This window comes from Leptonotus elevatus, chromosome 9 (assembly GCF_054856555.1).
Source record: "Leptonotus elevatus isolate MCC_2025b chromosome 9, RoL_Lele_1.0, whole genome shotgun sequence".
NCBI classification, from domain to species: Eukaryota; Metazoa; Chordata; class Actinopteri; order Syngnathiformes; family Syngnathidae; genus Leptonotus; species Leptonotus elevatus.
The window spans coordinates 23,802,949-23,816,978 of NC_141247.1; the positions used below are offsets into that span (position 1 = coordinate 23,802,949).

At 41.0% G+C, this 14,030-nt stretch overlaps 2 protein-coding genes across 3 annotated transcripts; one reads left to right on the forward strand and one right to left on the reverse strand.

The window, feature by feature from the left end:
* Positions 1–227: 227 nt before the first annotated feature.
* LOC147168879 (protein RD3) lies at positions 228–2,996 on the forward strand. The gene is made up of 3 exons (XM_086085156.1): positions 228–605; positions 855–1,177; positions 2,450–2,996. The coding sequence occupies exons 2-3, from the start codon at positions 855–857 to the stop codon at positions 2,838–2,840; spliced, it is 714 nt and encodes a 237-aa protein (XP_085941282.1). The 5' UTR covers positions 228–605; the 3' UTR covers positions 2,841–2,996.
* A 505-nt stretch (positions 2,997–3,501) lies between these two features.
* stx5a (syntaxin 5A) lies at positions 3,502–11,846 on the reverse strand. 2 transcript variants are annotated; one of them, XM_086085154.1, is made up of 12 exons: positions 11,722–11,846; positions 11,101–11,243; positions 10,279–10,349; positions 9,402–9,457; positions 9,207–9,277; positions 9,006–9,122; positions 8,752–8,808; positions 8,592–8,673; positions 7,112–7,198; positions 6,854–6,957; positions 6,655–6,776; positions 3,502–4,513 (listed from the first exon to the last, which is right to left on the reverse strand). In XM_086085154.1, exons 2-12 carry the CDS (start codon positions 11,161–11,163, stop codon positions 4,354–4,356), a joined length of 990 nt encoding a protein of 329 aa, XP_085941280.1. In that variant the 5' UTR covers positions 11,164–11,243; positions 11,722–11,846; the 3' UTR covers positions 3,502–4,353. The 2 variants fall into 2 exon arrangements, with proteins under 2 accessions (XP_085941280.1, XP_085941281.1); XM_086085155.1 differs by lacking the exon at positions 7,112–7,198.
* Positions 11,847–14,030: the final 2,184 nt, after the last annotated feature.

The following is a 14,030-nucleotide window of genomic DNA, read 5'->3' on the forward strand; positions in this document are numbered from 1 at the left end:
GGGATTTGGTGACTCAGTGCTGAGTGGTGTAGAACGCCAGGGGACGAGCCTGAATAGAGGAACCCAATGCCTTTGTATGTGGGAGGGGGGATTATATATGGGGGAGGTAAAGGTTATGTAATACTCAGTCATAACAGTCTGCCAATTATAGATGTGTATGATAAAGAGTACAGTATTATGTTTCAGGCACGGGTTTCCAATCTGCATCTTGGGCCCTATATAGCTAATGTGTAATGAATGTCTTTTCTAGAAAGTTTGTGTCCAGGAATTAGATAGTTAAAAAAAAAAATGTGAGGGAACTCCCACCCAATCCGTTTTTGTACTGTAGAATTTCTTTTCAGTCACACAAATAAATGGAGAAAGAACTCCTCCCAAAGATTTTTCTTACCCATTGAGCACCCCAACTGCACACACATAAACTCATCTCATCCTGCACTCTTGCCCCCGACAGGATTACCATCAAATCCATTGTCAATCCCCAAACGAGTAACCCTGACAGTGGGAGCGAGGCAGGCAGTCGGGTCGAGGAGCTTCATGGAGGCCTGCAGGCCATCGGCCTACTAGGGAGAGGACTTCTGTCAGATTGGCAGGTTGGTGAATGCAAGGTAAGAGGAGAGAAATTCTTGATTTTATTTTACTATAAAAACTCATAACATCCACCCATACAACTAATTTAGGTCTGAATAGTTAACCGAACGCAACAACAAAATAAAACCTCTGCGTCATTTAATCATTTCAGTTCACTTCACATGTTCGCGTGGTCATTTGTCGCTAGGCAAACATTCACAGGGCTCAAAAGAGGGCTAGATTTGGTGGGGGCGCTGTAACCTAATAGGAAACACTTTCTTTGCCAGATGTTTCCTTGGTCTGCCGTCTTCTCCCTGGAGCCCAAAGTGCCGGGCCAGCGCAGCACCGAGGAGCTGGTCACCAACACGCTGATGCTGGAGCTGGGCGCCATGGTCAAGCGCACCGAGCGCATCCGCCTGGAGCGGGCCGCCGAGAGTCGGCGCCGCCGGCAGAGTAGCAGCTGCAGTTCTTCCTCCGCGGACTACAGCTGGCTGGCCAGCGCGCCGCCCAACAACCCGCAACCCTACCAGCTGACGCCCAATGACCTGCTGGAGTTGCAGGACCTCTGCGCCAAGGTGCCGCCTGCCCAGTGCGGCCCTGTTATTGTCAGGTAAGAGACAGAAGGTCAACGGTAGTTGAAGGGGATAGGGATATATAAAAATAAAAAAAAAGTAAGTAGCCTAACTCAGGCTGCCCTAAAATGTTTGTAATTGCCTATATAAATTGTTTAAATTGTAAATATATCACAAATGATGACCCTAATACACCTCAATATCATTTCAAACTCATCTTACATTACCCTTAAAAATAAATGTCTCAAGGATGATGTCAGCTCTGTAAATTCCCCTAATCCATGATGAACTTGGCTTCTACTCTTCATTGAGTCAAATTAATTGTCCAATATTAGCTTCTTCTTTTTTTTAAAGGAGACAGAAAAAACACATTCTCTTTTACATATTAACACAACATAAAACTTAAAAAATGATGTTCAAACATTCCCACACACACAAAAAATTGGCCAGATGTCAATATTTTCCTCCGATTTCCCTCTCTGTTATAAAAATAAACAAATACTAAAGGACAAAGATATTGTAAAACAGTCCAATTCTACCTGTAATTCTGCCAAATATTGGACAAAAAAAAAATCCATATTGGTCAGGCCCTAACTAAGATGTCTCAACTCCTCTGTCGGCTTATCAGTACGGCATTAGTTGTAGTTTTTCTACGCAGAGGATAAAGAATTCATGACTGTGAGTATGTTCATTTTGTTGCTGCTCAGTTTTGTGTTCAGTTTGTTGTTGCTTAACTAATTTGCTCCCAAAAACATAAATACATTCTATTTTAAATATTACCAGTGTCCTAAAACGTATTTATATATATTTTTATGCTAGAGTATACAGAAGGCTTTGATGCAGCCTCTAAACTGAAGAGAAAGGTTGAAACAATGGTAGTTATTACAAAAACGGCTAGCAGGTGGCAGCAGAGTATAAGAGATCAACCAGGGCCATGTTGAAAAAAAGTGTTTCCCCCCACACAGTTTTAAACAGATTTGTGAATAATGATGAAACTTAGCTATAATCCAATGATAATAGCAGCAAAACTAAAACAAATACAAATATACTTTTTCCTGATGATAGAAGAGACTGTAATCTTTCTTTTGGTGGGTTCCATGTTTTTATAGAACACAATATTCTGTGGGCCTTGCAAAATCAGTCAAAATCCAGTAAAACAGCCGGGAGCGAAGAGTTAGCATTCATCTAGCAGACAAAAAAATGTCTGTACTTGTTGTTTTAGTTGTTTCAATTGTGATTGTTTAATGCATATTGTCAGTAGGAGTTCCAAGCGCCACCTTCTTACCTGGACTTGAACATTTTGCCCTCAGATTCAGGAGGCTGGTGTCCCAGATGGAGCCGGAGGTCTACGAGGTCCCGCGTCTGTTTCGCTCGGCCCTCCGCGACTGCCTGGAGGAGATCGCAGGGGACGCAGGAGAAGTGCAACGCAGCGTGCAAATGAAGCGGCAGCGCAGCAAGAGCCTGTCCTTCGTCACATTCCGCAGCAAGTTCCTAACGGGCCACTTCTCCGCGGGCAGCGGCCCGAGGGGCTCCAGGGGCGACCTGCAGCAACAGGTGGATTGGTCGGACGACGAGCAGGAGGAGGAGGAGGAAGATGATGGAGAGGAACGGGAGCAGGAGGCCATCAGGGCTCGCGCCAGTAAGGGGAGGAGCAGGAGCATGCCGGACATGACACCTTTGGAACAAAGTGCACAGGCATGAGGATGATGAAGATGACGAAGGTGGATGGAGAAGAAAGTATCACAAATACGGCATGCATCACATAAAAAATATTGTTAGCACGTGTGTTTGACTTTAGACATTTGTGAAGAAATAGACATGCAGCATGAATAATAAATATATTATTTGAAATGTTTAGTCAACGACAAAATCTTTTGTTTTTAATTTGTTAAATTGATAAACAGTATTTAGTATGAAGTATAACATTTATTATAACAATTTTCATACAAATATAAATACCGGTACATGTGATTAAAAAAAAAAAACACTGCTTCATTACATAGTGCCGTTCAACACTACTACATACAACAAATTCATTATTTTTTTTGTATTAGAAAGGTGTACCTAATGTTGTGGCACGTGATAAAAAAAAAAAAAGAAGAAGAAACCAACATGTTATTTTGTAGTGTAGCATAAGTAACTTCAGATAGAATTCTCATCACTTGTGTTTGGAAAAAAAAAAATCTGCTTTTTCATTAACAATTGAATAAAACTGTTTCTCAATATTTGGCCTAGAAGTTTTATCACCAATGAAATGACAAATGGCAAACTTCGTGTGATAATTAGATATGCCTTGCCTGTCTAATTATATCAAAGCTGACTAATCCTCTTATCCCAAAAGAAAATCCCATGAATGCCAGCACCTTGTTATTGTTTTATTAATATGCACTTTCTGATAATACACCTTTCGTCCCTATTTGCACTTTATACACGGAAGGCAAGGTAGTCGGCTAAAAAAAATAAAATAAAGGGGGAAAAAAAAACAAGTGGAAGAAAGCTTTGTTTCGTCTTCAAAAAATTGGTCATTTACATAACATCCTGTACATGGTGTGTACACGTGTGCAAAAGGTCGTCCACGCAGACACTTCCAGGTCAAAAACAAAACCCTTCATAAGCGCTGACGTCCATCAGGGAAAACATTTGGGAAGAATGCAAAGTCCGTTATGGTATTGTTTTATATGCTCGACCAGCTCGGGCAGCAGTCGGCAAAGTTCTCCTGGGGTCGCAGATATGCTCGCTCCTCACATTTGGCAGGTTAAAGAAAACAAAAAAAACAAAAAACAAAAACAAACCAGAATGAATTCACTTCCAAACTACAATGTGGTGGCTGGAATTCAGTGTGAGGGAAAAAAACTAAAATAATCATAATTGTAGAAAGCATGCTTGCAGTTTGGCTTGGAACTATATCACATATGAACAAAAAAATCAAAATTAAAAGACAGTTTGCAGAATCAAACCATTAAATTATAGCCATAAACCTTTATGAATCATTGGTCAAAGTACAATTCAGAACGGCTTTCAATTCACTCACTACAAAAATGGGGCTTTAAGATAACTCCTTCTGTTCTTTCACATGGAAAAAGTTCTCTCCTCCTCCAAACATGTAAAAGTTCGCATTCCTTCAATGGGTTCCCCAAGATTGCATTTCAAGGTCCGTCCTTCACAAAAACGTCCGCCTTATTTGTGCGTGGCTGCATTTTCCCTTCCATCTTCCTCAGGCGAAGAAGACGACAAAGATGATGAAGAAGACGACCAAGACGAGGAAGATCTTGATCATCAGCCAGCGGTTGGACGACACAGACTGGAAGTACTTAAGGATCTCCGAGTGCGCCGCCTCCACGTTCAGCTGCGTGTCCTCCACGTTTGAGTCGATCCTGAGATAGTAAAAAAAAAAAAAAAAAAAAAAAAAAAAAAAAAAAGGTCTTTAAATCACTTTAACTCTTTGACTGCCATAAACGTTATAAAACGTTTAGCATAAACCTAGGGAAGGGCGCCGAGGACGTTAAAAGACGTCCCCTATGTTTTTTTTTTTTTTTTTCAAAAACGGGTGCAGGAAAGCCTTGGGCAGCTGTGCTGAAAGAATCAGGCTGATCTGATTAGTCAAAGACTCGTTTTGGCCCCTAGAGGGCAGCGATGACTCTCTTTGCACAAGGTTGGATGGGCCGCCCACCGTGGGCGTCAGTAGAAGACGTGAGGCGGAGCTAGAGTGTTGAGGAGACAATGGCTGATCCAAGCCACAATGGCTTGACCAAGCAACCGGTTACAAGCAGCTCAGCTTGAGCATTTTTTTCAAAGACGGAAAGCATCAATCAATACTAAAAAGCGCATTGATGTCAACGATGATGATGACAACGAGCTCTACGCCAAAGTTGGAAGCTTTGGCCTGTTACTATCACGTAGTAAGCCTCACCGGCTACGCGCGGCTAGCGCGGCTAGCGCTGCTAAGGCCGGAAAACGCGCACAATAGCCGGCCGGGTACTTCTGCACAAGCGGACATTCGATCGGGCGATGGAGAGTTGGCATCGACCAATGCAGATTGATGTCAACGATGATGATGACAACGAGCTCTACGCCAAAGTTGGAAGCTTTGGCCTGTTACTATCACGTAGTAAGCCTCACCGGCTACGCGCGGCTAGCGCGGCTAGCGCTGCTAAGGCCGGAAAACGCGCACAATAGCCGGCCGGGTACTTCTGCACAAGCGGACATTCGATCGGGCGATGGAGAGTAGTCGAAAAGCATCGACCAATGCACATTGATGATGATGATGATGGTCAACCTCGCCGGAGTTGGAAGCTATACGCGGCCGTTATTCTCTCGTCATAAAGCCTCACCGGCTAGCGCTGCTAACGCCGGAAAACGCGGAGCTGCACAAGCGGACATTCGATCGGACAATGAAGAGTACCCCGAGTCCAATGCATATTCATCGGAGGAGCGGGTACAGTCTGATCACGGAGAAGACACTGTTTCTGGACTACGATGCCACCATGAATGGAGTGGATAAAATGGATCATGCAAATGCTGTTGCGTCTTCTTGCACGCAGGAGAGTGTTACACAAAGAAAAACTGTCGTTGAAACATCCACATATTTGTAAATAGCACCACAGTTGCACACATTTGTAAATAGTTTGCCAAATTGTTGTCAAATTGTTACACTGTTGAATGTAAATAAACGTATTTTGCTATCAAAAAACACTTTTTCATTCTTGGTGGTAGTGTTTTATAGAAGTAAAGCACTATTTAGGTGTTTGTGGCATCATTCATGGACAAAAAGAAGTGTCAAATTCACTAGAATGCATGAAATAATATCGTTTCACTAAAAGCTTGATTTCTCCGTATTTTGGTCCAACACAGGCGAAATTGGGTCAAACTAACCATTTTCTATTGTTGATTACTAAAGAACGGAATAAGGTAGAAACAAACTCTTTTTTTCTGATGAAAGATGAAAGTCCAATCTTTCATTTGGTAGTACGTGTGTTTCCATAGTCCAAACAGAACATTTTCTGTGGACCTTGAAAATCAGTCAAAATGCTTAAATCGGCTGGCACTGGCGGCATCCCTTTTCTGAAAACGTCTGGCAGTCAAAGAGTTAAGCTAATTAATTACATTCGAAAAATCATATAAATCACAATTGCACAAATTGCTGTTTTATGGTAAACTGGTATGTGGGGAATGCAGTTTGTGGAAAGATGTCAAATGTTTTTTTTTTAAGTGGTTAGCATCAATATTGAACAAAAACAATAGTTAATCTTCCATCATATCATTAAATGGTGGGTCAGAAAAAATTTGAATATTAAGTGGAAAAAAATTTTTTTTTGGGGGGGGCAAGATGGTCAAGTCATTATAAAAGACCGCCTCACAGTCGACAAGTTGAAGTGATTCTGAACATCTTTGGAGGCAGAAAAATGCTGACCTTCCTTCAACATTTCCGCAAGACGGACTGGCGGCCAGTCCGGGGCATAACCCCGCCTCCTTATCTCAAAGCCGCACCGGAAATGTGTGGCTGCCATTGACAAACCTCTGAATGGTCTCCTCCTGCTCTTTGACCATGTGCGCCAGCTGCTGGAAGATGGAGCCCAGCTCCACGATGGTGCTCTCGATGTTCTGCATGGTGTCGGCGCGGCTCTGAATGTACGAGTCCTAAGCAAACACATTTTGGCAAATTACATTTTGGCAAATTACAAAGCCATTCACATTTAGGTGCGAGGTAAACCAACCTGCTCGTCAATGAGCTGGAGCTGGAGGGGGTTGGCTTGAGAGTCCATGTCGATGGCCACGTCGCCCAGACTCCGCGACTCGTCCTGCATCAGGACTGAACTCTCTGCAGAGCACAAAAAAAAAAGAAAAGAAAAAAAAAAAGAGACAAGACACGGGTTCAAAGCGCTCACACGGATGTCGGCAAGCAAGCAAAGCAGAATGAAGGGGCGGGCTTGGTAAGATACACGCTGAGAGAGGCAAGCGGTCCAAGGAAATACCTTTTACATTTGAGGTTGTAAAGCCCTGGTAGTCATAGCGCGGCTCGCGAACTGCATGCGGCTCCTGGGCCCCTTTTTTGCGGCTCCCTAAAATATGTTTTCATTTTTGCATTACTAGAGGACCAAATACAGGGAGAGTCATTCATAACTGGGTTTTCCCAAAAGCACATTGGCAATTAGAACTACAAATATTTTTTTAGATTCTTTTTTTTTATCTCATCACACAATGAGTCTTAGAAATGACTCAGAACTGTCACTTTATTAGAGGCTAGTAAAAAAGAAAAGAAAAAAAAGAGTGCATTAAAATAAAGGCCCAGACTGTCGCATCACATAAAGTGGTTGACGAATGTATAAAGACCAGCAGCTAATGCAAGCTTTATCAGCATCGGTAATTACCAATATTATTATTTTTTTGTTCACCAGAATGTGGAAGCTCTTAAACAGAAAATTATTTTTTTTTATGGTAAATTATTAGTAAAAAAAGAAAAGAAAAAGCCAAGCACATCACTGTTTCCTCATTGGAATTTCTTATCACTATTTACATGCATTCCTGATTACCCTACAATAAATAAATAAAGGAATGAAACAAAAATAGTTCTAGTGTTTGTAATAGTGGTTACTAAATATTTTGGGTAAAAAAACCCCATTATTTTATTTTTATTTTTAGGGGGGGGGGGGGGGGTAGGAAAACTTGACTTCTGTTACAAATGGTAAACTGTCGTACGCTCGTTAAAATTGGAAGAGTCTGAAGATGCTGGACGCTTTGGCCCAAAATAGTCGACGCACTGTACAGTACCTACAAATCAAATCACAACCGTCTTCACCTTTTAATGGAGGCAATTTATAGAAAGCATATCGCTTGACAGATGGAGGCCACAAGCATTCCATGGACGGGGGTCAAAGAAAGGTCTCTCTCAGAGGAAAAAAAGAGACTATATATAAAAGAGAAATCTAATTATAATCTAGTTAATATGTTTCCACTTTAGGAGAACTGATCAAGAGCAAGCCAGGCACGATTTTTATTTTATTTTTTGTAAAAAAGTGGAACGCGTGCGACAGCAGCAAATCTTTGGGATGACTTGCACAGTAAACAGGAACTACAAACAATTGGGTCATTATATACACGGCCGGTAGCAGTTTTTGATATGTGCAACACGTGCGGCCGCACAAGACACCCTTTTCGGTTGGGGTGTGTTGATAATTTAACGAGCCATAGAAAAATTCCTCTGTGAAATCATTTTCTATCGGCATCATGGCACGAAATCATTGGATTGTGTATGGGGGATTTGCGCCCCCTTGTGGGTCTTTCAAGGACTGCAAGGAGTCCGACAGCGAGCAGGAAGCATGCTATCCTTCCTAGTTGTGTCACAACTTTACGTGTGAATGCCACTGGTGAGCAGTCACACGCGTGCGCACACACACAGAGAGTGAGTGAGTACGAAAGTAGGAGGCAGGGAGAACAAAATGGGAGCAAACTTACTGAAATTATTGGCCATGAGCGGAGAGGACGCGGCGGGAGGCTGTGAGAAGTGCTCTCTTCTGCTGCGCTGCTGCTTCAGGTTCTGCAAGCAAACCACCAGGAATGCGCTAAATACGTGCCTTCAAATTTGCCTCGGACGTTCTATTGCTCGTACACTCACCTCTGTTCTGACTTCCAGGACCGACTTGAAGTCATTGGACATTGAGGCCAGTTTGGACTGGTGAGGAAGAAAACAAAAAAAAATACAGTATATTGAACAAACTGCGGTGTTCTTTTTGGCGAGTCCAATTCAAACAATTCAGGCTCAAAATGGTGATAAACAGCAGCAATGAAAAGGACAACCAGATGCATAAGAGCCAAACAAGAATGTGCAGCATGCATCTGATAAAATTCAATGTCCGTGAGTGATGTTACCTGTAAAGACACCACAATGGTGTTTGAGTGCGTTTGGATGTGTTTGCCCCCCGGCGCCCCACGTGACTTGATCAGGTCTTGCAGCTGTGCTATCTGTTTGTTTAGGCTGTTAATGTCCTACAAAACGGAAAACCAAATTGGTGAAATAACACGAATATAATAATAGCAACACGGGAGTTGCAAGGGGAGATTTTCACTCACCTGTTTAATGATATACGTGAGCTCCTCAATCTCCACCGCCTTGTCGTCAAATAGCGATTTTCTTTTGGCCACTGCAAACCGAAAACAATATGAAGCAGCCACAAATACACGCTGATAAAAAAATAACTTATGAGTTATTATTTATCAATGTGTATTTGGATGCAGTGATGCAGTGATGCAATGAAGGTAGCTTACAAATTGTGAGCTTTTCCAACTTGGCAAATGTATTGCTCAGGTCTTTTCCAATTCTCCTGCAAGGAAAATACACACAGAAAAAAAAAAACTGACTTCACGAATGTGATTTCAGGACACGCCAAAAATAATGTCACAAGCATAAAGTCGTCTTTTTCCCCAAAGATAATATAGCAGAACAATAAAGTAGAAATTTTATATACGACTTTATTCTTGTAACATTACAAAAATAGATCAAAATACACTTCTTTTTTTTTTAGACCTTATTCACACAAACGTACGACTATCATCTAAAAATTATAAAACTTTTTTGTAAATATACTACTTTCTTGAAATACTGGACAACTTGAGACTGACTACCCTCACTAAAGCATACAACTTTTTCCTTGACATAAATATGCTACTTCATTGTCACAGTTTATTATTTTCATTTATATAAAAATACTGTACTAAATACACAATAATCTTGAAATTATCTTGAGTGACTTTTTCTCTTGGAAATATACAACTTTCTTTTCTAAAAGAATATTAAGACGAAATTAGACTTGAATGTTGTCTTGCAACAACATTCAAGGACACACATATTCACATATGAATCTGGACATGTAAATAATATTTTTTGAAAAACACTTCTGGTTGGAAGAAGGGGGGAAAAACACTTCTATTAAAAAAAAAAGTTCATACTGATGATAGTGTTTGGGTCAAAACATTGTCATTTCTTTGTCAACTTTTATTCATGTAAAGCTTTCCCCTGATGATGTTTCGACTTTAGGTTTCACAATTCTTTGACTCTACTTTGTGTTTTTGTTTTCTTTCCAGTGTGGCCCAAATACTCCTCGACACGATGTCACCAAGAACCACCCAAAAGTGTTCAACTTACTTGGCCATAAGTGTAAAGTCACTGCGCTGCCTGAGTGCGTTGAGCGCTGGCTTACTGGGCTGCACTCCATTCTATCAGGAACGCAAAGCAAAAGAACACGAAGACACAGTGAGACAACATTGTGTTAATCACAGATGGATTTAAAACACACATTGTTGTGAACAAGTCCAATCATGTACGTACAGTACAAAAGGAGTGTTGGTGCAATCAAGAAAATAACACTGCGCTACAAAATTAAAGTCATAATCATACGAGAATACAAAGTCTATATCCCCCCCAAACTTATCATAATAGTATACCATGAAAACTACTGTCAACCATTTTTTTCTAGATCGTTTACAACATTGTTGTAGCAATATTTGACTTTAATCTCGTAATAAAGAATTACACCTTTTTATTTACAAAAATATACAACTGTCCTGGATACTATAGGACCACTCTAATAAAATTATAATCCTTACCTTTCCCCCTCAAAACTGTACAGTTTGATTTTCCTAAAATTATAGATTGACATTATTGCCGGAAAAAATTAAAACGTAAAATTACTGTAAACGGGCAAATCAAGTCAAAAAGGTTATTTACAACGTTATGCTCTATGCGTCACCCTTTTTTATAGTGTATTTTCACCAAGTTTTCATTTCGTTCGTAGTGTACTTTTGTCTCCTTTTCAGCGTGGCCTCTAAAACTCAAACTCGGGTGGTAAAAGCGCGGAAAGAGAAGTCAACAAAATAGCAAAACGAGAAAACTCACACGTCGGCTACTTCCGCAAACAATTGCACTGCAGCTGCGCAGTTAAGATTAAGAAGCGTTTCGTGATCCAACCTGTCTGCCTTGGAGAGATTTGCAGGCCGACTGGAACTCGAGGGTCCGGTCGCGGCACGTCATCCTGTGGCCGGTAAAACACTCAGCACCTGCCCGCTTCGACGTAGGCTGGGGAACAGCAACGTCCTCGTCGTTGGACTGGCCTGCGGACATAAACAAACCAAGAACAAATGTCCATATGTTGGGGGAGGAGATCTCATGCCCAAAAAAATTAAAATAAAATAAACATTTCTGTTCATGGCAGACGTGTCCATGCGTCATGTACCAACTAAAAAGCTGATTAGAAAAGCTTGGCTTTAGCCTTTAGCTCGCAGCTGGCTTGATGAGCTAGTCAACAACAAAAACATAAACTACATATAACCAGCTGTATTGGAGCTTCAAAAAAACAACAACTTTAATTTGCCCAAAATGACAATCTGTGTGGGTCTCTCGACTCGAAGGCCGTCTTTGACGTCACAGCTGATCGCAGCCTAGCCGGCTAAGGCTAACGTTAGCATCAAGTGCTAACAGGTCGCTTTGTAGCTTCTATTTGGCTTTAGCTCACACCAATTTGATCGACTATTTTCCGCTAGGATTACATAACACGCGTGGAATAATAAACATGAATCAAATGTGACTTACTTGTGATCAATGCTACACCATTTTCGTCTCGACGTTACTGGGAAAGGGGAAAAATAACAAGTGGACAAGCCTCGGTTAAAGTGCCGATCCGGGGCATTTCCGGTTTTGACGTCACTGCCACGTCGCCTTCGTCCAAATCGCACGTAGTGATAAGTTTTTGCCACCAGAGGCCGCCATATTCATATTTACCTTTGTGGCGTTGTCACCTTTTACGTCAAAAGATGAAAATATGAAACATTCTATTTATTTTAATGTTAAACATTGTGGAAGCACTCAAAACATTATCATTAAGAAATAATTGCGATGGCTTGTGTAAAAAAACAAAAACGAATTATACTTAAATAAATAATAATATATATATATTTTTAAAGTGTTGTTAAAAGTGAAAGTACACAATTTTTTTTGACGAATAAAAAATAATAATCTGAATAATAGATAACATGAAAGATCAGTCAAGAATGCTTGTTGGGAAAAAAACCAAATAAATATAAATGTTGTTTATTTAAAAAAAACAAAAATAAAAATAAAATAAACTTAAGGATGTTGTTGCATTTTACTCTGGAAATTTAGCATGATGGAACTTAAAAAAATAAAATAAATCAGAATAACAAATAAGAATGTTTGCTGTAGAAATGTATAAAAATATTATATAAAAACAATTCTTAAAAGTCTAATAATATGTGAATATTTGTAGTTAAAAAAATATTATGTTGATACTCATCACTCAAGAATAATGATCAGAATGATTTTGAATTTACAGCCTAATGAGAAGATTTAGATTTGTGAAAGGTAGAAATAAAGACTGACAATTGTGGTTGCTGTCTTTTACTTCCATGTACTGTGCGTGTATACAGTATAGTATAGTATAGAGAGATAACAAGCAGTAAGCTCTCTGATGTCTTATACTGGTACCTGCATCTTCTGTTTGACTTGAGCATGCATGCCCAGACCACAAATATGCCCTCACCTGTTTTACCTTTTAGACCCCTTCATGAGCCGCTGTGCCACAATCCCCTTCACGTGTAAACATCACTGTGTGATCCTCTTTGCAGAAAAAGCTCCCAAACATATCACTTCCATTTTGCACCTCTATACTTGACTGTGTTTTTTTATTTTGGGGGGGGGGGGGGGGGTCTGATATTCGGACTATCATCGTAAACATGACACAAATCAAAACGTTTGAGACAGGCCATTTCTTCTTGTATCCCATCCTGAGTATCACGGGGACGTCCTGTCTCACTTGCGCATTCTGCTGCCTGGCTCTCTCATCCGCTTTGGTGTTGGCGCATCTTTTGGCCCTCTCTGCTTTCCTGCCTGTATTTTTTCACCTTGCTCTTGTTATTTTGCTAATATGCCCCAGCCATGATTCCCCCCCCCCCCCCCCCCCCCTGGTTTGTAGCAGCAGCTGTGTTGAAGCAGGTACCCAGCGTTGTTATCTGGCCTGCAAGTGGTGTGTTGTCTGATGCTATCAGTGCTCCCGTGTATGTATGTATGTGTGTGTGTGCGTGTACGTGTGTGTAAGAGCCACGAAGAGAGAGAGAGACATAAAGTTTGTGATGTAACGATAACAGCGAGCAGAAGCGCCGTGTGTGTACGTAGTGCTGATTGAGCAAACAGGAAACGTCGAATGTGAGCACAAAGGACTTTTTTTTTTTTTTTTGTAATTGACAGAACAAACTAACAGCATTATCTCCAACACAAACACGGGCCTCATCTGTCACGGTCCCGGCGAAGGACGCCGACCTTGAGTTCTCGCGGTCGGGCAGCAAGGATGGGAAATGGGATTTCGCCCATTTCACAGATACAAAAAAACCCAATTATCTACTGGTATATTTTTGCTATTGCTCCACTATTTTTCTATGCTTGTACAGGTAGGCTGATTTAAAATGGAGAGAAAAAAGCTGTCTCCACACTGGAACCTCCATCCATCCATCCATTTTCTATACCACCTCTATACACATGTTCCTACATGCTTGGGAGATTTTGTTATGGTCCATTGAAAATAAGGTTGAACTACCCCCCCCCCCCCCCCCACCCTTTTAAAGTATGTTTGGTGCTTATCACCTAAAACACCTCACCTACAGTGAAGCATAGTGGTGGCACAAGTTGCGGCAGCTTTTCTTTAGCTGGAACTGGGGGCCTTCGGAAAGGTTCAAAACGGCAGTCAAGTGTTAGCACAAAACCTTCAGGCTTCTGCGAGAAAGCAAAGAATGTCAGGAAAAGCCTACTAGAACAGCTGAAAATGATTTAGGGTTAAAGAAAAGAAATGAGTGTGCTGATTCCCATTTAGCATCAGTTTGAATGCGATT

Excerpts from the sequence above, each read along its gene's own strand:
- stx5a (XM_086085154.1), bottom strand. The coding sequence starts at position 11,163 with ATGACGTGCCGCGACCGGACCCTCGAGTTCCAGTCGGCCTGCAAATCT. Across the intron at positions 8,674-8,751 it reads TCCTGGAAGTCAGAACAGAG|AACCTGAAGCAGCAGCGCAG; the intron begins GTGAGTGTACGA and ends GTTTGCTTGCAG. Across the intron at positions 6,777-6,853 it reads TCCAGCTCATTGACGAGCAG|GACTCGTACATTCAGAGCCG; the intron begins GTTGGTTTACCT and ends GTGTTTGCTTAG.
- LOC147168879 (XM_086085156.1), top strand. The coding sequence starts at position 855 with ATGTTTCCTTGGTCTGCCGTCTTCTCCCTGGAGCCCAAAGTGCCGGGC. Across the intron at positions 1,178-2,449 it reads TGCGGCCCTGTTATTGTCAG|ATTCAGGAGGCTGGTGTCCC; the intron begins GTAAGAGACAGA and ends TTTTGCCCTCAG.